General features: G+C 38.6%; 1 protein-coding gene across 1 annotated transcript; it reads left to right on the top strand.

Moving 5' to 3' along the window:
- Positions 1-2,403: 2,403 nt before the first annotated feature.
- ikzf2 (IKAROS family zinc finger 2) lies at positions 2,404-21,862 on the top strand. The gene is made up of 9 exons (XM_029459284.1): positions 2,404-2,511; positions 3,783-3,865; positions 5,390-5,437; positions 11,246-11,347; positions 14,813-15,004; positions 15,989-16,156; positions 19,135-19,272; positions 19,926-20,057; positions 20,860-21,862. The coding sequence occupies exons 3-9, from the start codon at positions 5,410-5,412 to the stop codon at positions 21,669-21,671; spliced, it is 1,572 nt and encodes a 523-aa protein (XP_029315144.1). The 5' UTR covers positions 2,404-2,511; positions 3,783-3,865; positions 5,390-5,409; the 3' UTR covers positions 21,672-21,862.
- The last annotated feature ends 1,655 nt before the right edge of the window (positions 21,863-23,517 follow it).

Raw genomic sequence — 23,517 nt, 5'->3', positions numbered from 1 at the left:
CTACTACTACTACTACTACTACTACTACTACTACTACTACTACTACTACTGCTGCTACTACTACTACTACTACTACTACTGCTACTACTACTACTACTACTACTACTACTGCTGCTACTACTACTACTACTACTACTGCTACTACTACTACTACTACTACTACTACTGCTGCTACTACTACTACTACTACTACTACTGCTGCTACTACTACTACTACTACTACTACTACTACTGCTACTACTACTACTGCTACTACTACTACTACTACTACTACTACTACTACTGCTACTACTACTACTACTACTACTACTACTGCTACTACTACTACTGCTACTACTACTACTACTACTGCTGCTACTACTACTACTACTACTACTACTACTACTACTACTGCTGCTACTACTACTACTACTACTACTGCTGCTGCTACTGCTACTACTACTACTACTACTACTACTGCTACTACTACTACTGCTACTACTACTACTACTACTACTACTACTACTGCTACTACTACTACTGCTACTACTACTATTGCTACTACTACTACTACTACTACTACTACTACTACTACTACTACTACTACTACTAATACTGCTACTACTACTACTACTACTGCTACTACTACTATTACTACTACTACTACTACTGCTGCTACTACTACTACTACTACTACTACTACTACTACTACTACTACTACTACTACTACTACTGCTGCTGCTGCTACTACTACTACTACTACTACTACTACTACTACTACTGCTACTACTACGACTACTACTACACCACACTGTTTATTCACATGTTATGCCAAAGTTGGAATGAAATTGGAAAATGTTTTAACCATAATTTGTTTTCAGTAAAACTTTGCTAAAGATATACTTGAAATCCTGATTTGACTACTACTACCACTACTATTGCTACTACTACTACTACTGCTGCTACTACTACTACTACTACTACTACTACTACTACTACTACTACTACTACTACTACTACTACTACTACAACTACTACTACTACTACTACACCACACTGTTTATTCACATGTTATGCCAAAGTTGGAATGAAATTGGAAACAGTTTTAATAATTTGTTTTCAGTAAAACTTTGCTAAAGATATACTTCAAATCCTGATTTGTGTTTTATACTGAATCATGTAAGAAGCAATGACTACAGAAAATACAACTCCAACTATCAGCCCACATATAAGACCTTAGACTATTTCACCCAAACTCAAAGTGACCCTATAACAAGGACAGTAAAATGGCTGCTGATTCAATTGAACAAAAAGGGAGTTTGATGCACTTGCTTCCTCTTGAAAATAAATTCCATTTCGTTTTTTCTTCTTCTAAAGAATTGAATTGAGCTGAACTTCTCGGTCAAGGCTTCTATTCTTCCCTATTTATTCATTTATTCAAGTGGGGGTACTGGTGTGTTTGTGTCACTATCACAATCAGTATTGTCCTCATCCAACAGATACATCAGCAGGGACGATATTTATCTGCCAATTTTAGCGTTTTCTGCCATTACATAGATTGTCCACCTGGGGTTTATTTTTAAATGTGCTGCTCAGTCCAAATCTTGTTTACAATGTGTTAATAAAAAATAAATGTTAGTGACCTTTTCAAAAAATACTGTTGTGCATTCATGTTAATATGTTGTTAAAGTGTTGACAGATAGGCCTATATTTATATAAGAATTTCATGATGATTGTGGTGTTTTGTTTTTACCTTTAAATTCTAATATTGATATTGGCCTCAACAATTCAGGATTGTTAAAGGCTTATTTTTTTTAAATACCGTTAGTATTTTGTACTCTTTTTAAAATAATATACCTGACTGTTGTTTTATATACTGTAAAGATAATGTTTCTTTGTGCAGTGTCCTTGTTTTAAAAAAAAAATGTTAGAAGTTATCATACGCAATTAAATAATAACTTTTTTAATTTTTTTAATTAAAATCAAGTATTTTCTCACAAATTTTCCAAATAAATGCAGTATAGGCTAACTCTATTAATCAAACGTATTAATTGGCTGCATGATATGTAACACAAAGACATGTGTTCACTGTGCATGGCCATTAGTAGCCTACATTGTAATCCCTATAGGAATACAAAGCGTTTGGCAATTATGCTTTCGTCGCCACGGGGATATAACCTGCCTGCAGCCTCCGAAATAAGAGGCCCCTTGTAACCTAATCGATTGCCGAGCAGAGAGGCAGACTGGGTCCAAACACTCTGTGATCGGTTTCTCTGTGTCAGACTAACTCAAGAATATCAACTCGGGAGGGTTTTTCTGCCGCTCTGCGCTGTTCTGGAGGAGATGGAGGAGGAAGTCAGTGGTGGATTTAACAACTGTTGCTTTTGCTGCTGCTGCTGCGGAACCAAACTACCTTTCAGTTCACGCTGCATGGCGCATGTCGGGCTAAAATGAAGTCTATTCCAAACCGAGACATTCAGTCTGGATCAATGTTCAAGTTCATGGGATTATAAAAACTCCAACGTGTTTAAGGTAAATAAAAAAGAGAGCGAGAGAAATATAAGCGCATGAATCGGTTTCCTGTATTAGCTTAACTAACCATTATGTCGCTGCTGTAATGTAGCCATTCAATATAATTCGACTATCAGTAGGCGACAGACGCTTCAGAGCTGCTGGAGGCGCATGTCTGCGGCAAAGGCAGACAAGGAGCGTCTGTCTGATGAATGGAAAGCCAGACGGGCACTGCTGTAGACTGCGGTGATCGGATAACCTGTTGAATTTCAGCTGCCAGTCAGCTCCAAGCCATGCAGGCGACACAGCCAGCAACAAAAAAAAAAAAAATCACTTAACACAAGAAACACCGCGCGTTGCCACAATAACAACAAAACTGGCTTCACGGTTTTTGCAACTGATGGTTATTTCCAGAGATGCAATGTTTTCCCTGCCAGGAAAATGATCCCTGTCCTCACTGCTTCACCTGTCCGTGCATCCTCAACATAGCTGCTGACTTGAATTAATTCGGCTACCTAAAGTCATGCTGTAGGCTAGAATTACTAGGAAGTAGTGTCAGATATAAATCGAGAAATGGGGGGATTTATTATTTTAATTTCTGAAATATCTGTCATATGGTTGGTTGTAATGTTTGTTGAAGGCAGTGTGGACATGCAGCATTTTATTTGCCACTATATCTCATTATTCCCTTTTCCCGCACCAGCAGATGAAATGCATGAGGCTCTGTTTGTCCGACCTTGATGCATAGTTCCAGTAGCTTTTCAACACTGCCTAGCCACTGACTTCCAGTCACTTAGTTGTTGAAAATAGATTGGCTGCTCCCTGCCACTATGGCTAATTCCTTAGGAACCGGTGGATCCAGTTTGATCCATCCCTCTCTTTCTTTCCCTTAACCAACTTGTTGAGTCTTCCCCCCTCAGTAATCCTACTGTACAAAAAGAAAGTGCGCTGTGTAGTTTACGGCTCAGTTTCTAGTTGGGCGACTTCTGAAGAAATGTCGCAAGTTTGAATAAAGTGAGGGTCGAGGTCGATGGGACTGTGTCGCTTTCAAATTGGGAAACTCGACGGGACGCGAGCAGAAGAGGCTTCTACGCAGCAACAGTCACCTGTAGGACTCTTTAGATGCGTTCCTCCTAAATGTTTCTCTGCTTTTCTAACCATGTTCAGATTAATTATCAAATGTTCCTTTCATTGGACTATTTTTGATACACGTTGATCTGACAACAAGTTTTTCTTTCATACATTTATAAGAGATCACAGGAGGTAATTCTGACTCCTTTGTTTCATTAAAGGGAGGTGGAGGCAACGTACCACCCCCTTCCTCCGTCCTTGACTGAAATTACCAACTGAGTTTGCACAGGGGAGACGCTTGAAGGTAATTATATGAATCCATCTTTATATATATATATATATATATATATATATATATATATATGTATATATATATATATATATATATATATATATATTGCAACATGTTACTTTTTGGTTTCACTTTTAATGTAAGCTTGTCATGAAGAAATAACCAGAATCTAAACACATGGCTTTCCAACTTTCTGTGACTGTAAAGGGGCCAACGTTGCCTCCATGGAGCTATGGAGGCACGCTAAATTAAGAGCTCAGACTATTAAGGAAAGTGTTGCTGAGTCAGATTACCATAATCTTTGTTATAAAGTAAACTGCTATTAGAAAATGGTTGAATACAATGAAGCTGACTAAGGATGTGGGGTCTTCTGTATTGGGCCTTTATGCCAAAAGAAAAGTATCTGCAATGACACCTCATGAGTTGTTTTTCTTTTAGTGAAAAGGTCTGTTCTTCGAGAAAGCCAGCAGTCGTGCTGTGATACACTACAAATGTGTTGTTCTCCGTATTTAAATAGATATTAATTCAATCTATTACAATTCTCTTGAATGCGATGCTATTCTAAATTATAATAATCATAGCACACATACTTTATATGTGTTGACTTTGAAAAATATTCTACACAACAATAACAATACGTTGAGGGATAATGATGGACCCAAACTTTAATTTGCAATTCATAAAAATTACAATCAACTTAAAATTAACTTATTTACAACTTCTTCAATGAAGCCTGTTTACACCATGTATTTATCAACATGCCCATACATGTTTAAACGTGTTTAAGTGTAGAATGTCTTTTATATGAAGTTATTGCTATTTATTGCGTTAATTGCTTTGTCAGTCTAATAACAGTTTTGCACAAAAAGTCAAATGTAATCTGATTTTAGTGATTTAATTTCCCTAATTGTTTTAAGTTTAAAGAGATACAGCTGCTACTCTGAAGCTGTAGTGAATCGGTACATTTAAATAATTTGCTTTTGCTTGTTTTGAATAAGAAGACTATGGCTTAAATAATCAATTGAATTATTTATGACTCAATATAAGTTGGGTCTCATACATGATATACAGTCTGTAATTTTAAAGGCAGAAAATGGAGGTTCTATACCAGCTTTAATTTAACTGTATAGAAAATATGAAGCTAAAATGCTGCTTCAACACATTTTAAATAGTTCATGGGGTAGCTTGATATACCTGACTACTTCTCTAATAATCAAACTGCAGAGACCAGAGTCTCTGTTGTAATGCACCTCTGTGCACAGGAATCCAAGATCAACAGTCTTGGATTTTGGTATTAATATGATTTTAAACTAATTAATAGTGTACATGTTTGTATGAAATCTGAGGGTTGTGTATCATTGTTGCATGCTATTGTAATGACACAGAGCTCAGGCTGCACACCTTTTGAGACACAACATACACAAATTTGATTCAACAAATTAAGAATGAAGACAAGAAATAAATGTGTTATGCAAAAACAACCTTGTGTTACAATAATGTTAAAGTTGCTCTAATATGTATTTGTATTCCCTGCAGCACTCCCTGCAGCACTTGAAATGGAGGCTTCCGATGGCTACCGTGCTCGTAAGTTCTCATATCGCTTACAAAACTACATCCTATGTACACTGTCACCCGCTTAACTATACTGAACACCTAAGGTCAGAGTTTATGCGGTATATCGGAATCAGTGTCTGTGTTATGTTGCTCCGATGATGGTGAAAATGATGACTACGACTGCCACTGTTACTTATTTTGTTATTGTGATTTTTACGTATTTTGACTTCTCACGTCTCTTCAAACTTTTGATACAATGCTGATACAAAAAAACAACATTTTTGCAATCACAACACCATAAACCAAGGGATTTTCCCCTAGTGCAGCCTTTTTCCTGTTCACCCCTTAAAGGTAGAGAAAACGATGTATTACCAACATCCTGTTGAATGCAGCAGATACTGGATACGATACTTTGTGGTGCTCCATTGCCCTTTGCTGGTTTCCTTTGGGCAGGTCTCTTGTATATATCTCTATCTCTTCCCTGCCCTCCTTTTATTTTGCTTTGGTATGCTGATCTAAAAACAGGTAGCATGTTGTTTATGACATCAGTGGGGATTTTAGGTCTCCATTGGAGGTTTGTGCTTATAGGAACACTTGGCAGGCGGGGTAGGGCTGGTGGTGGAAGAAGAAATGGAGGCTCTTCTTCTCTATGTCTGTCTGTGGGTCGCTTCTGAAATGGTACGTTTGGAACAATAGTCTGTTCCATTAGCATGAAACTGCGGAAAACACACATCTTTGTGGAATGCAAGAGTTTGCATCCTCATTACCCCCATGCATTTTACTCTATGCTCAATAAATTAGCAAGGCACTGCTGACTATGAGAGCATATTTAAGTCCAACATCGAACATGTTGTGTCACACATCATCGTAATATTGCACATTCACCACTATACTCACCCATACACACTGCTATACCCTACTAGAAGAAAATTAAATGTGACAGAGAATGTAAAAGTTTGTTCAAACTAAACATGAATGAAATTTTCGAGGTGGCACGAGTGCATAATATATATATATATATATATATATATATATATATAATATATATATATATATATATATATATAATGACATGAGTAGAGGCAAAGATGCGGCTATGCGAGTCAATTTCTTTTACAATTGATTGGGCGATTTCATTTCTGGTTGAGACTGACAGTTCAATAGCCTCAACATGCAGTAACTTAAACGAATGACCGCCATCTAGTTCATTACAGCAAGGTTGAAACTTCTATCTATTCACATTATCACTCGGTTACAAAGTCTTAGCTCTGTGACAAAAGACTTGTAAAAGCTCACATACTGTATGTTCAATAAGTGATGACTTTTTATATTTATTGTAATATTATTTAAAAGACTTGGTGGAGATCATTTTTCATCTGTAATTTTTCATCTCTGTTCATCATCTGTTTCATTCGTATTCAGCCAAAGAACATGTCAGGGAGAATGTGTGTGTGTGTGTGTGTGTGTGTGTGTGTGTGTGCACTATATATGTCAGATGGACAAGAAGTTCCTCTTCCAAATAAACATAGAAACTTTGGCCACTTTTATGATGATTGGGTGGGTTCGAGGCTCTGATTGGGTATACATGGTGTCAGTCAAATCCGTCCGGTGATAATATAATATAAATACATATGTTAGAAAGGAGTAACGTATCTGTGACTCATAATAGTAGTATGAGACATGCTGCCTTACAGTGTATGTAAATGATAATATTTGTGGTTTCAATTCCTGAAAGCTTACTTACAGCTTTGTACAGAATAAAGAAGAAGGGAAGGTATCATTTCTGAAAACAGAGCAACCTTGCTATCTCACTGAACAAACGTATTGTCCTGAAATGCATAGTGGCTGGATTTGAATGCTCCTTGCAGCACCAACGTTGATAGCAGTACTTCACGCTTTGTTGTCAAGAAGACTGTTCAATAATCAGGTATTGAGAATGTAAGCTGCCTTCCTGTTTAATCAACCAATCTTCCTTTTTATACAAAAAACCTTCTCACACTATTATTCGTAACCACTTGCACTGTCATTGACACAGTCGTTATCTCTCTCATCAGCTATCATACTTGCGCACACAGTTATGCCTTTTCAGACACAACACACTGCTTTTCTCTATCACACACACCATCTTAATGTATCAAACATGCAATCATTTTCTCACATAAGAGTATCCCACTATCTCACATGCACTTTATTTTCTTTCATGTCATTTTATAGATAACAAATTTTAGTTTAGGTTAAATTAATACACACTATATGATGACATAACATTTCTGTACTACACAGTAAATCATTATGGAAGAACAAAATATATAATTTATTAAACACTACTGAATTACTAACATATTTTAACGTATGCTAACATTATGCTAACATTCTCAAAATTACAAAGTCATAACATTCAGAAGTTACGTATGCAGTTGTTCACATGGTAAACTAGCTTAATATCTGACTTCACTTCACTCACTTAAACCCTGAAGGTCACATTGTTTATATGCTTAAAGGGTTAATGGGATATTCCAGTTTCTCTTTATCAAATTCAGGTTGTCAGTTGTCATTCATGCGCTCTGTTGGTCTTTTAAAATAGAGAAAAGCCAAAACCCACTCTAGTTTGATCTCTACATGCTTACCCTAGTCAAATGTCATTTGATAGTATGGACAGGTGCGAACACTTCCTGTTTTATGTACAAAGCTAGTAATTACGGACAGAAATGGTGAAACTGCATGAGTTGTCCTCAAACCAGACAAACTACTGTTATCTTGAACCTTATTAGATTTTACATCATTTCAGCCCAGTAGAGTTATAGTTCATCAGCGAAACAAATCACATTTACCTGATGTGCTGCAAAATGATCTGAGAGGGAAACACTGGCGTTTTAAGATAATACTGGACCCAAACACGTAACTGACGATCTAGAGCTGTACAACCCCGCCATGAGGGAATACAAAGACATTAATCGACATGCAGTCGCTTGGCTTAAATGGGCCATTAATTAGGTGACACTCCAACATGGCCGCTCCAGTGTTTCTTTCTTTCAAGCCATCTTTGACCAAACATATATAGTGTACGACCTGCAGGAAAAGAACTAAGACAGCAGCCAAGAGAGTACATAAAACAAATAGCATCCAAAATGTTAAATTTTAGGTTTGAGCAGCTCATGCAGTTAGCATCGATTACTACCATCTTATAAAATGTGCTGGCGACTGTTTTAGTATTATTTGGACGGTAATGTGAGTGAGACAGTATGATTGTGAATACAAGGGGCTGTACAGTAGTAGGTTGTGCGCTGTATGTATGGATGCTGTTATATTAATGCAGAATGTAAAGTTATTCTGGAGTTAGCCGTGAAATCTTTATTGTTTTCGTTTATTTTTTGAGATTTTTGAGACTCTACAGATAATTAAAGATCAGTTATCTGCAGATGTGTGAGGTTTCCCTCCTCTGTGGGTCACCCCCACGTACACAGATCTAGATCACCGCAAATGGAACGCATCAGTGCTATTGCTTGGAAATTAATAGCAAGTACTTCTGTATTACTTGGTGTTTACATATAACTATATTTGTTTTATTACAAGTTAAATTCATAGCTACTTTTAATACAATATCCTATACTTTTTAAAAGTTGTGTGAATGAATGCTCATATTTGTCTATCTATGTATTTTATGTTTCCTTGGTCAGTAGTGTGTATGTTTTTGTGTGTGTGTCTGTGTGTTATGAATCTTTTCTTAAGGAAGGTTTGACAGGATAAACCAGCTCCCATACAGTCTGTATCCAGCAAGCCAGAATGGATAGCCTCGTCACTCCGGAAAATAACTTCATTCACTTCCTCAGACAACTAGACATACGTGCTATTGAGCCATCCATTGTGTTCTATTCATTTCTGCTATCACAAGCAGGCAGATAGAGCTTGTTCTTGGTTTACTTTAGGTGTTTTGTCATCATGGACAGTGCCTGAACCTAGATATGTAGACATATTAGATATTTATAACTGATTGTGCTCTCTTTGAATAACTTGTAAGACCAGAAATTGCGTTGACTCTTCTTAGATTCCTTAAGAGGATGACTGTACTTTGAAGCTTTGCATTAATTTGGCGTCACTGATGAAGTCAGCTATTATTACACCTACAAGTTCCATGGGAACACATTAGTTCCTTTCCATTTGCCACCATATTAAATTATCCCAATTTGGTATTACTCAAAATACCTTTCCCCCGGTATGTCTCGACGGTTTGATATCCTGATCTTACTATTCATACAGGGTTGACTCAGCAAACGCACGGCACCAACGCACACTTTCAGTCTGTGCAAGCTTATGTATGCGGTTTAGAGCATTCTCAATGCTGTTCAAATTCATAATGTAAAAGCCATTTTTTTCCAAACATTAAAGGCTTGAGGTCCCCATTTGAACAGTCATGGGAATGCATCTTCTTCACTAGTTGAGTATTTGACCACTATCATAAGCGACAGACAGACTTAGAATAATTCTTCTTTTGACAAAAGTCTTTATTTGACATCATTCTTCAGCATTACTCATAAATCATCATATAATTAATAGTAGTTTTTTTATTAATAGTTTGTAAAGCAATTTCCCATGGTCCTTTCATTCTTTCTAACAATGACACTTATTTTAGCATTTTATCCTAGGCAACCCAATACTAATAGTTTAGGCTTAAGACAATTCAGCCACACTGCTGCTAGGCAGCTGTCAGCATCTGCTACAGTAATGGAAAATCCTTCATGACAAATCTGGGCCACTCCTGTCTCCAGGACAGCATTGCCAAGGGAGAGCCAGCGTCGGTCACCTGAGATTTCCTCCAACCCCAACCGGTGCAACCTGAGCCCAGGCCCAGGGATTGTGTCATGGACAACGTCTCCCAGTATGCCCCACTCAGTGGGGCTGCCAGTACAATGGAACAATACCATAGAGGAGGTTGTCAAACTAAGAGAAACTGTCAAAGCAATTGGAGATCTGACACAGATTTCATGTATGAGAGATCATTGCAGGCATGTTCAGCACCGACAAATTGTAACAAGACCTTCCTTGTAGCGGTTTTAGATGTTTGATTTCAACTGAAACTTCCCTCCCTACGGCTTTTGCTACATACCTTTGAAAAGCATGAGGCAGTCTGGTGTCAATATAATGGATACTTTCCAGTTATTCACAGTTGTCAATATGCTTGAGGAAAAACTTTAATTGTGCTGGTGGTGAATGATGGCTGACCTTGGTTCCTAAGGGATCTGACACATGGGTCAGCAGGGGTGTTTGCCTGTTGCCACTGTATTGTTCTAGTGACCCTGATGGGGCCGGGGTGTAAGGGGATAAGGGATTGGTTTGCTCTCCCTCAAACCACACAGGACACAGGACACAGGGCTATCCATAGCCTGGGTTCTGTACAGACTGCTGAGAGGATGCAATCTGATCCACAATTGCTGGACATTAGGATCTTGTGCATTCTATATGGCGACCTCTATAGTGACCATTCAGGTTAGGCTTTGAAGGAGATCTGAGTGTAGGAATACATAAATAACTTTTAATCTGAGTCGAAAATGCTCAACACAAGCTTCTGTGTATGATGTAAACTGTTGGTTTAGCAATACATTTCATTTATCTGTATAAAATGCTGGATTTTCAGAAACTCTTTGTTTCTCTCTTGACCCCCTTTTGTTGTTCTCTTCATCCTCATTTTTGCTTTTAAAACCCCAATTTTTACATAGTTAAATATACTTTAATATCAAAAACCCCAAAGCTTTGATATTATACAACAGTATTGTATGTGTTGTACAACCACTGTATTGTACAGCACAATAAAGATTTGCTATGTTTCTGCTTGTCTCCCAGGTAACGGCCAATGCTCTCCTGGTGAGGAAAACTCGAGGATGTTGGCGGATACGTTAACACCGAATGGACAGACAGTTCCTCAAGGTCCTAATTCCCCCAGTGGTGAGTGCTCAACATTCACATTTCTGCAGTCTGCCAAGAACAACCACAGCATGTACACAAATATACTGTTCTAACTCACTAGATCAGTTCATTCTGATCATTGTATTCTGCTATGTTTTAATGAAATGCATCACCATACTCAAAAAACAAAGAGAAACTAGAAATTAAGTCCTGTCTCAAATAAACAATTTGGTAAAAAAGAAAAGGATGAACACTGTAAGAACCTTTGTACACAAATGCCCCATTACAACGTGTTGTACGATATCACACTTGATGTGTTGCTTGGTTCCTTTCAGTCTATTGACCTGATACCTCAGATTAGCTCTTGCGATGTCACTGTGAAGTAGCAAAGTAAGAAAAGGGGAAACTAAGCAAGATGATGCAGCTGAGTGAGAAAAAGGGAAGCTGGTTTCCCACAAGTTTAGAGATGCAGGGAGGCTAGCTGGGCCATGAGATACTCTTCACCGATAAGACCTGTTGTCATTCTAGAAGTTGCCTAACATGATTGGCTATTTAGGCTCTATTACAAAAGAAGGACTGCATCAAATCATCTGCTGAAAATAAGTATGAAGCGCTGTCAAATTTCAGTGCCTCTTAAACTCGAAAGCTTATACACAAGTTATGCAGCAATTGTCTTGGTGTTGTGCACTGTCTGGTGATAAAAGGTAGAAGTGTAGAATTACACCCTTTGGGCCAGGTAACAGTTTGAGTGGTAAGACTGACAACCGGCCTTCTTCATAATGATGCGTTGCTTTCAGTCAACCTCTCAATCAATTGTGATTGTTCCCCCTGATTTTCTATGGATTATGGGGAACTCGGATCATTCGCAGACTCTACTGCACTGTATCTTAAAGAAGAGTTGAAATATGCCAAAACTACATTTCTATGACTTTTTCATTGCTGCTTTTGTCGTAGCAACGGTTTCAAGTGTATCCTCATCTGACCATTCTATGCATTCCACTCTGCCACCCTGGATAGACAGATGTAAAGATGCAAGGAGCTGAATAGCAAGGACGTTCAGGTCTGCTCTGTGTTGCCAGGATACAGCTGTCGAAGGAAAGGCTTGATCGCAATGTGGGTATGGGGATAAGTGTTTCTTCTGTGCAAAGTGTGGCATTGGAAACATACAGTATCTGTTTATAGAATGCAGTTGCTTTGTGCAGATTTCTCTCTGAAGTCTACCAAAAGAAGATGTTGCTCGAATATCTAAATGTCTCTTACTAGCCACTGAGAGTTAGGTGGATGCAGTTCCAAAACCTACGAGGACTGTTAATAGATGTAGTCAGATGGGAGGCTTTAGTAAAACAACCACATATGCTCACACAGTGATTATTGCCACAGCAAATCCCAAAACAGGATCATCAGGATGAGTAACTTTTGTTTGGATGATGTCCAAACATATTTTTCTTTAACGCACTAAGCCCCTTTCACATCCATTCTAACCCATTAACAAGACCGAGAGTTGTTTTTTAGTGTAAGGCTCATTACCTAGGATGATTCTTTGACATCTTGTTTTCACATCTATAGTTAGAACAAAGTCAATTATACAATATGGGATCAATTCAACTCAAGTTTTTGCTTTATGGCCCAGAATCATAAGTTGGTTTCAGAGGGCTTTATAAAGAAGCATAATTCAAACAACAAAAGGAGTGTCATTCCTGTGTGAAGCATGTAAATGGTGTTGGTGTTGCATTTGACATACAGTATGATTAAAGACTAAACAAGCCCAGCACAATAAACTGTAAATCTATCTATGTATATGATAAACTGCATTTTGCTTGATCACAGCAAGCTTTTCGTAAAATGGTAAATTTAATGGTAGTTCGGAAATGTTTGGAAATGGGGCAAATTCCAAGACAGAGGAACTGTTTTCTTTCCCTCAGAAGACAAATGAATTTGCTCTGTGGCACTATTTGGGTTCTGTATTAGATAAAAGATGAAAGGCTTACTTATGCATTGTTTTGTGTAAACTGCCATATTGTGTGGTTCGCACAGAACAAAATAATTAAATGATCTTACTCAGCAATGTTTCGGCTTTGCTTCCAGTGGAAACAGGTTTGAGAATTTGAGAATTTGGTTGAATATTTCAAACAGATTTTCCAGTTGACTAGTGCAGGGGTTCCCAAATGGTGTGCCGTGGGATTTTGAAACAATTAGGCCTATTGCATTTAACTGTACACAAGGCTATGAAATGATTTTTATTTACTTCAGTGTTTCCCCTAGGTATACTGCTCTGCGGGGTGCTGCCTGGGCTGGATAAGGTCTGTGCGTGGCGCAGATTTTTTAAATTCTCTCCTTACCTTTCCTCCGCTCTGTCTCTGACAGAGGAGATAATATAAATGGGAAATATTAGAGTGTGACACATCAAAGGCTCTTTGCTCGTGTGAAGGAGAATAGCTATTTTACAAGGACTAGGCTAAATAAATGTTCACAGAGTGATAACAGTGATACTATGTGTTAGAGAGGTGTGAACACAGGGGTGCCTTGAGATTTTGGCTTGGTCTTTGGTGTGCCTTGGCCACAGAAAGTTTGGGAACCACTGGACTAGTGTATACAGTATGTACAATCCAGGTGATTAACAAGACTGTAGGTCAATGAAACTAGGTGTAGCTGTGCTACGTTTTGGATATCTTTTTTTGTGTACAAGTATTACTAATTGTTGGTGACTGATAAGTATGGACTGCAGGTGGTAAATAGTTTTCCTCCACAGCCACCCATCCACCCACACACACTCACAAACTCACACACACACACACTCACAAACTCACAGACACACAATTTTGTCATCCAGCCGGTCTCCCACTGCTAGTCAGGTGTTCTCAGCTATAGGGCCTCTGACACTCCCTTTTCTCCCCAGGAACAGCCAGGAACCAGACCAGCCTGTTTCTCTTTCTCCCTCTTTCTCCCCCCCCCTCTCTCTCTCTCTCTCTCTCTCTCTCTCTCTCTCTCTCTCTCTATCTCTCTATCTCTATCTCTCTCTCTCTCGCTCTCTCTCGCTTGTCAATGTGTCACTCCATCCTAATGATATCTACAAGTTGAGTTGCTAACTTAATAGGATTCCCCCTCCGCATGCCTATTTAATGATATATAATTTATTTCGCACAGCAACACCTTGAGTCACCCTGAGTCCATTACAGGCCCTCCAGCTAATCAAGTCCATTCTGAGACCAGCACAGTTCATCTCAGGCTATTACAGTTGAACTCAATTCCAGGCTGACTACCTTAACTTCAACTCAATGCATCCATTGCAAATACACACAGACCATTTTATTGTACTGTGTTCATACTTGACCAAGTCATGTAACCCAGGGCAAACCTAGGCCATGTAGTTGCCATATAGTTTATGGTTGCTGTTGAGCGTCTTGTGGTAGAAGTACTTTTACGGCACTCCCAAAAATCCTGCATTATCTAAATGTGACACTGAAAGCTGTGCATCTCATGATTGCTGTTGTTTTTGTTTTACAGAACTGACAATTAAACAAGAGGAAAAAACAGCGGAGGAGGCTAACAGCAGAAGCCCAGCCCTTGAAGAAATAGGCCAAATAGGGGAGGAAGGAGTAGCATTGGAGGAATTCATGACTGGTAGCCCAAGCAATGTACAGGATGGATTATCTGAGCCAGACCAGACAGCTGAAACAGGAAGTCGACAACCCGCCGGTACAGATCAGTATATTTCCAAATGCCATTAAAAGTGTGTATTGCTTTAAAGACGTTCTCTGCTACATCTTTGAGCATTGACAATCTATATTTATTTTATTATTTTTTTCGAATAATTAGAATTAGACCGGTTTGTACGTTTCCCCATATTTAGAGTGAGTCAGAAATAATTTGTCATCCTCAACAGTGGGTGTGGAGCGCTTTCTGTTTTCTTTTGTTTTTTGTTGAAGGACAATAGCTTTGAGTTGGAATTATTATCAGGGAAAAATATCCTTGGAATCCCCCGCAACCTGTTCCAACTGACGGCCTGACTGCTCTGGTTGTCACAGCATTAGGATCATATTTCCAACTGGCTTCAGATCACAAGATGTGCCATTCGAACAGCAGACAATAGTTGTGATTCCAGGTCAAATAAGAAGTGTGTACTGAAATGATCATTGTTTCAGTACATTGATGTTGGACACACGCACACACACCCATAAATTCAATTTACTGCGGAGAATGTACACAATTAAAAACTGTACAGGCACCTTTTTTTCCTGTGACAATTGTATATACTTAGTTTTAGGTATCACATGTCTTTACATAGATATCCGCAGCATACCCACTTCATCTGATGTGAATGTCTTTGGCATGAAGCAAACTTGGGGAGAAGATGCAACTTCAATGAAATTGAGTTCATCATTACCATCGGTATATCAGAGTAATATCAGTTTAATAGACTTTAAAACAGTCCAAGAGAAGTTAATGATTAGTTTATTTAGTTCAACACTGGGCAGATCACTTTAGCTTGCTTTAGTCTAATTCATTGCTTAAGAATTATTAGTGCTTCCTGCACACAAGGAGACAAAGTCATCTGTCAGTTACAAAAACAGAAATGTAAATGAGTTCACTTAGATACAAAAAATAGCATTCAGGGTTGTTGAGACTTTCTAAAAACATATCCCACAATGATTGTTGACTTCCTGTGCCTGCCTCTATCAGGTGACAGGCCGTTCCAGTGCAATCAGTGTGGCGTCTCATTCACCCAGAAGGGAAACCTGCTGCGACACATCAAGCTGCACACAGGCGAAAAACCCTTCAAATGTCCCTTCTGCAGCTACGCCTGCCGGCGACGCGATGCCCTCAGCGGGCATTTGCGTACTCATGCTGGTAAGACTCCTCCTCACTCTCTTCTCTGCACTTTTTACTCATCCACTTCTGTTACGCAGAAGACTTCATTTCAGACCAAAAAAATTAACGCATAATGCGTTTAAGACACACATTTATTTTTAAAACATAAAATGTATTGTGCTTGATATTATGCTTGCGTTAAATATACTTAATCAACCCAGTCTGCCTCTGACATAATGTAAAAAACTTGAACACAAATATTATTCTCATGCCTGATTCAACATAATGTCCTTATGATGAGTGCACTTTTTTGCATTATTCAAAAACTACATGCTTTGTAAGTACCTCTTAAATGTTCTCCAGAGATATATTTTTTGTCTAATGTTAGAACTACCTGGTTTGTGACTTTCTGTCTCGTATTGTTGCTGGATAGATGCATTGGTGTTTTTCATTTATATGCATGTTATAGACATCCCTGTGAGTGCTTTGTGGTTAGGTATCAAGGACAGGCTGTTACTTAGTTGCTTGACTCGCTAAGGAGGAAACTATCTGTCTGTTGAGAACACATGGGGCGCGTTGGCTGTCTCTCTCAACTGTAACCCACTTTCCTATCAGAGAGGATGTGCTCTCCCCTCTTTTGCACCTTTGAAATCAAGGTCAGACAATACCGTCATTTCTGCCTATGATGCCCCCAGGGGGGTTATTCATTTACAGTTCTCTTTTTAGATTAGAGGTGAATTGTGTTTGTATTTTTGCATGTCTGTAATATCTGTTACAGTTGTTACTCAGATGCTTTTTTTATTGTTTTCTTAATATCAATCACTCCACAACTGTTTTCCACCATCAACCGTGATCATTTTCCTACGTTCACTTACTTTATTGTATAGCTGAATTAGTTTGGCACATCCCCCAACCCCTTCTTCCTGTAAAATCATGAGTGGTAAGTTAGCCTTCCTCTAGTCATTCAGTGGGGAATGTAAGGAATTTGATGTTGCCAAGTTGTGCTGTCATGGCGAATCTCTTGTGTACCTGGACTCTCTACTCTGGGTAGTACTCCTGGGAACATTGTCCTGGTGCCCTGCCAGGACAAACAGGTGTAGCCAAAAGAGGGAAATACAGCATTAAAAGAGAGGTCAGGTGAGGAAAAATGTAAGACAAGAGGGAGAAGAGAGAAAGAGCGGTGGAACAAAAGTGTGTTGGATGTGGCTGCTGTCCCTAAGGTCAGGTTAAATGTTGGAAAATTACATTATCCATTGAGGCACAGTTGGTTGGTGAAAGGAAATGTAAACCCTTGAGAGGCATGGGATTACTCATTTTATAAGACAGGAGATTTACATTTGAGCAAGTTCCCGTTTATTAGCCAAATGCAGTCAGTCAAGTGAGTCTGAGTGCACAGTGTGGGCTATTTGCATGAATAAGAACAGCGTCTGAAAGGTGGGTTCTCTAGGTCCATACAACATCTGCGCAAGGTTGTGTGTGGGTGGTTATATAAATATGAACGTTTATGTTGTGTGTGTGCGTGTGTGAGAGTGTGTTGATGTGAGCCTTTGAGAACATGGGAGTGATACTTGATTGAATACTGTCTACTCTACTGTTTTAGTTTCACGGCTGAAAAGCAGCAAAGAAAATTATTTCCATGATGAACTTACTCTTTCACTACCCAGAATGAATATTACTGCAATGACCTTGCAGATTTAGCTACCCACACTTTAATAATATTGAAACTCTACGTCAATAGCCACCTTTTTTTGTATCTGTTCATACTCAGAACAAAATGACAATGAACCCTACATGTGGTTTCAAGTTCTACCCTTACAATGTCATAGTCAGATACAGCAAAACACCTATTATGAATCCACAAGAAAAGTGTCTGCCGATGCACGATTGACCATGACTGGCCATGTCATTCAGTAAAAAGTAGGTTTTATTTCCCTCATTCAAATCAGCAAGAAGCAGTTCAGGGAGAAAGAATTAACATTTACAACTAAAGAAATATTCATTTATTTTTGTAGAACATATTAAGCGTTAACAAAAAACTCAACGTCTCTTTATGTGGGAGAAAGAGTACTTTTGTTCACGTGTGAACTATAACCTACCTCTAAATGTGTGTTACAGCCTCCACGCCTCACACTGAAACATGTTTAATTTCTCTGTTCTCACACAAGAGCACTGGATCTTCTTCTAGTGATAGCTGTCACCTTTATCTCAGTGAATGTCTTACTACATCACACTGCTGATGATGGTGTCTGGGTCACATTGGTTTGTATCCTCAGCAGTGTCTGCCTGCGTAGGATTTTCACTTTAGTACAGTATTTTGAAAATAAAGTTTGACACATTTTTAATTAAACTTTTACCCTCAGCGTGGAACCAGCTAGTTCCATTACAACAAACAACTATTGGCCTATATCTAAGCTTTGCTGTCAACTCATAACTACTGTAAATGCATTTATTATTTATGTATCTATGCATTTATTATTTCACTTAACAATTGAGGCAGTGATCCATTCATTACTTGAAAAGTATGGATGGGCTGATGGCTTGACCGAGATAGATAGAATATGTCTTCATCTTTCCACTTGTCGAGGTAGGAAGGAATTGAATTGAATGAATTAGAAGTGGCACAATGAATCACACTCCACTCCACCTCCATAGGAGTTTAACATTGGAGTTAGTTTCCTACCACCACCATGGGATGCATGATCAACTCCGCTATTCACTCATCACTAAGCAGTGGGAGTTAGCACTAGAGACCAAAGCTTTTTTCAAACCAGACTTCACTGTGCAACAGTCTTTGTCGCCCACCACTTTCTGTCCGACTGTCTTTCTTTCTGGCATCACTAGTAGTGGAACATCCATGATCTCATTTGGTTTGTTTGTACTACTGACACAGTATTTACTACTACGCACCACCTGAACCCTGCGGCAGGTTGCATAGTTTCATTGGACGCTACCCACTCTCTCTGTCTTTAGCAGTGAATGAATTTAATGTGCTTTCCCTCAATTGTCTTCACTTCTAGTTGGCAAACCACACAAGTGTAACTACTGTGGGCGAAGCTACAAACAACGCACTTCTCTGGAGGAACATAAAGAGCGCTGCCATAATTACCTACAGGGTATCAGCTTGGACCCGAACCCCAACACTGGCCCTTACACAGGTAAATTGTTTTACTCAAACTGAAACCATTCAAATGAAGGTGGCCTAATGTGTAATGGAAACAGCAATACAGTAAAAGGAAAAAAGAAAAGGTGGATATCATGGTAGAAAATCTGTATTAACATGTGCACTGTGCATAAGTATACTTATGAATTATTCATTTGTTAAAACTATTGCAATTGGTCCAGTATGGAGATAATCTATTTAGAGGAGTAAAAAAAAAAAGGACCATTACTAAATTGATAAAAATTGACTAAATTGACTGTACTGTACCAGTTTTCTCGCTATGTATTAATTATTTACTCAATGTAGATTTTTATTTATCAGATTATATATTTGTAAAACTATAGTAATGTATGTATAATTACTTATCCACTTAAATAGTTCATAATTTCAATCACCCATTCTCTAAACACAATTAAGTAACAATTGAGGGTTTATTGGATAAGGGTAAACTGAATTGATGGTTAAATGTCAGCCTGTGATTCAAAATAATTGTCCTAAAAGCAAAATTCCGATTTTTTTTTTTTTTTTTTACATTCCAAGAATTATCTGTTCAAATTAGCAATATTAACGTTCATTGTTTAGGACTCCCTCTAGTTCAACACCCAAATATAGACTTTCTAACCCCTTTCCCATCTCAACCTTTTCAAGGTGAGGTACCGACAGAGCAGAGGCCCATGGCAGAGCCCAATACTATGGCTACCTTTGATCGGCCGCCCGTTATTGAAAGGCTGCACAGCAACGTGGGCAAGAGGAAGAGCACCACCCCTCAGAAATTTGTGGGTGGGTATTTCAAACATAGCCAGGCAGTCAACAGCTTTCTTGGCTTTAGTCAGGGTGGAGTGTCCATGAAGACCAGCCTGATGCACCGTATTACTTAATGTTATTACATTTCAACTCTTTCTTTTGCTTTCCATGTGTCCATATGTAATACACTTTGCGACTGATTTCACTTGATTGCTATTAGAATTATGTTATACATATTGAAGTTTAATATGTTATACCTAATAATTATTTTGCGATATAGTCTTAGTTACTTTTTCCATTCCTTTTCGATCTTGCATCATACAATATTATATATCAACCCAACATAGCCTTCCCCTACTTATGAGCACAGATTCCTTTTCTGAATTTGAATTATTTGCCGCACTATTAGAAAAAAAGATTGAGCAAGCTTGAGCAAGCGGTTGACTGAGAGGCAAGGAAATGTTTTTTATTCTGTGGTTAGGTACACCTGTAACTTTGCCATTGTTCTTATCGAGAGAAAACAGCTTACCGCATCCCTGTTCTGGAGGGGTTAAACAGTGCATTAGTAGATGGATGGGGATTTCCACCATAATAGACTCGTACACACAGAATACCAAGTACAGAATATGAAAACAACCCTCAAAATAAGTTTGCCTGATTAGAAAGGAAATGTTGTGAAGTCAAGCCGGGCTCATATTTATTTTTTATCTTCTGTTGCCCTACAATTAAGTTATTGCATTTATATTTATAATGTGCTGTGTCTAACATTTATAAACTGATATAATCTTGTTAAATCAATTAATTCCAAACAGTCATAGTGCCACTCTATTTCATGCAGGTGAAAAGTTGGTACGCTACAGCTACCCTGAACTAGGCTATGAAATGGGCCTTAAGTATGAGAAGCAGGCTGAGCTGATGTCGGCCCACATGATGGACCAGGCCATCAGCAATGCCATCACATACCTGGGATCTGACACTCTTCGGCCCATGCTCCACCATCCAGGTCCCCCTCTCTCTATGGCTGAAGTGGTTCCCATGGTCAACCCCCTCTTCCACCAAGTCCTGCCATTGGGCCAACGCACAGATCGTCCAGGAAACGGTGACACGCTGCCTCCACAGCCACCTCGGCCCCATGACTTCCCCAGCCATCCCACCACAAATGGCCCCACTGCTTTCACCAGGCAAGGCAAGCTGCGTCATCCAGGGAAAGAAGAATCTCCCAACCACAGTGGAGTTGACTCTGTTGACTCAGCTCGCAGCAGCCCTCATGAGCGGCAGCGCTACCACGGGAGCAACCAAACTCCCGGCCTCAGGTCTCGAGCCAGTCCAGCGGTTGTCTATTCAGGTGAGCGGTTGACAGAAGCATCACCCAGAAGTGGGGCAGGAATGGGGACTGGGATAATACGAGTAGCCACAGAGAGGCCTGTGAGCCGGGAAGGGGTGCGGGTGTTTGGACTGGAGGGCCAGGAGTTGCGGGCCTTCCAGTGCGAGCAATGTCGGGTGCTCTTCCTGGACCATGTCATGTACACCATCCACATGGGTTGCCACGGATACAGAGATCCATTGGAGTGCAACATCTGTGGTCACCGCAGCAAAGACCGCTATGAGTTCTCCTCTCACATTGTCCGTGGTGAACACACTTTCCAGTAAGAGGATGGGTAGGAATTAAGGGAAAGACAAAGAAGGGAAAGGAGCAATAGCCTGATTGCTATCCTTACCCCCAGGACTCAGAGACTGCACAGTTGAATGGTACTGTAGACAAGTGTAGCACAATCATAGCATAGACCTCTTTTTAAGCTACTTATTGTGAATGTGAACAGTTGAACAATCATATGAAGGTATGGGCCAAAGACACATTTTCTACATATTTAATTAAGATTAATATAGAAGGAAGGTAAGTTTTTTTTTCTCTCTCTCTCAAAATGTTCATGATTGTATAACAGAGCAGCTACCAGAGGACTTTGACTAGTTTTTCATTTTAGACTTATTTGAAAATGTCTCCGGTTGTGCTTGTCCTGTCACCATGCTTTTGTTACAGAAAAATGTTTTCACTCTTAAGAAGTAAGGAATGCAAACAAACAAATTTCAACCAAACAGCATGTCATAATCAACACGGACAGCAGAGGTAAAGACTTCAGGTAGACTCTAATTCAATAAATAATTATAATAATAATACCATTCATGAATTATTTCATGGACATGTTGGTGGTATGGTATCGAGCTTGCCCATTTACTGTAGAATATCACACAGGATCCGTGCAGTTTTCTTTTTCTTCCTGTCTAATGATATTGCCATTGCCCATAATGCTTGATTTTCCTATGAACAAATGTGGAATACAGATAATGTTGTGGTCAACTTGTGCTGTGTGTTCTAGCTGCAAGCAACTTGATATCCATTTGTACTTGATTGCCGGTGAAGTGGTTCTCTCTGAGGCTATTTATCTGTAGCTGTTGCTGTGTAGAACTGCATAATTTTAATGAATTAGTATACATAGATTAATACCAAGAATGTAGTAATTAAAAAATAAACAAAAAAATTACTTCAGACATAATCCCAAATAATGGATAAATCAACAAATACAATGTTTTGAGTATTCCTGTAAATATAAAAAAATAATATTAGGATAAGCACATACAGCCATGAACCATTGTTTTCAAGGGGGTCCAAATATACTTCAATCTTCTCAATCTATGAAGAGAAGTGTTAATAATTAAAGTGGCTAATGAATGTATCCATAAACGCAAATAAAAACTAGATTTATAGATGTATATCACAATTTTGGACACAAATTGTGTAAGGGCCTTATCATAAATGCATTTTTCAATCGACAAAAAAGTACTAAAGATTCATTTTGACATGTATGCCTAATCTGTGAAGTTGGTGAAGTGTAAGCCTAACTTTAAACCAAAGTTATGCGGTAATGCTAATGCTAACACTCTAAAAAGGCTGCATTGCTACCTGAAGCAGAAACCTACCTCTTCACAACCACTTTGCAAGATTCACTTTGACACCCTTCTGTAATACACTTCGACTGACATTATATTGCATTATTGCATTTTTTCACTGCGTTTGCTACACTTGGGTAATGGGCCACCTATGATAGCAGCCAATGCTAGTGGTTTTAGCTAGCTAACTACAAATTGTTAAATATTTATTTACACCTATGTTTTTACAATTTTCAGTGGCTGGTAAAGCATGTGTGCACCACTACTAGCACAGAAAAAAGAAGACTACCTGTGGCTGGCTTGTATATTTTGTAATGAAAAAAGAGTCAAATATCAGCTCAAACTATTTTGAACAATTATAATATTAGTTTGTTCTATAAATATGTTTCAAATACTTATATAGTGTATTTAAAAAATGTTTTTAGAGGAAAAAAAGGCTTTTCCTCATGACATTGTACATGTATCACAAATGTAATCAAATCCACAAGCAGATTTGACAATTTGTAAATAAATGTAGGGAAACAAATCACAAACATCTTTACATGTATAT

Source organism: Cottoperca gobio, chromosome 21 (genome assembly GCF_900634415.1).
Source record: "Cottoperca gobio chromosome 21, fCotGob3.1, whole genome shotgun sequence".
NCBI lineage: Eukaryota > Metazoa > Chordata > Actinopteri > Perciformes > Bovichtidae > Cottoperca > Cottoperca gobio.
Note: the sequence above shows the minus strand (reverse complement) of the source record. Positions and strands in the feature narration are given on the sequence as shown.

Excerpts from the sequence above, each read along its gene's own strand:
- ikzf2 (XM_029459284.1), top strand. The coding sequence starts at position 5,410 with ATGGAGGCTTCCGATGGCTACCGTGCTC. Across the intron at positions 15,005-15,988 it reads AGGAAGTCGACAACCCGCCG|GTGACAGGCCGTTCCAGTGC; the intron begins GTACAGATCAGT and ends TGCCTCTATCAG. Across the intron at positions 20,058-20,859 it reads CACCCCTCAGAAATTTGTGG|GTGAAAAGTTGGTACGCTAC; the intron begins GTGGGTATTTCA and ends TATTTCATGCAG.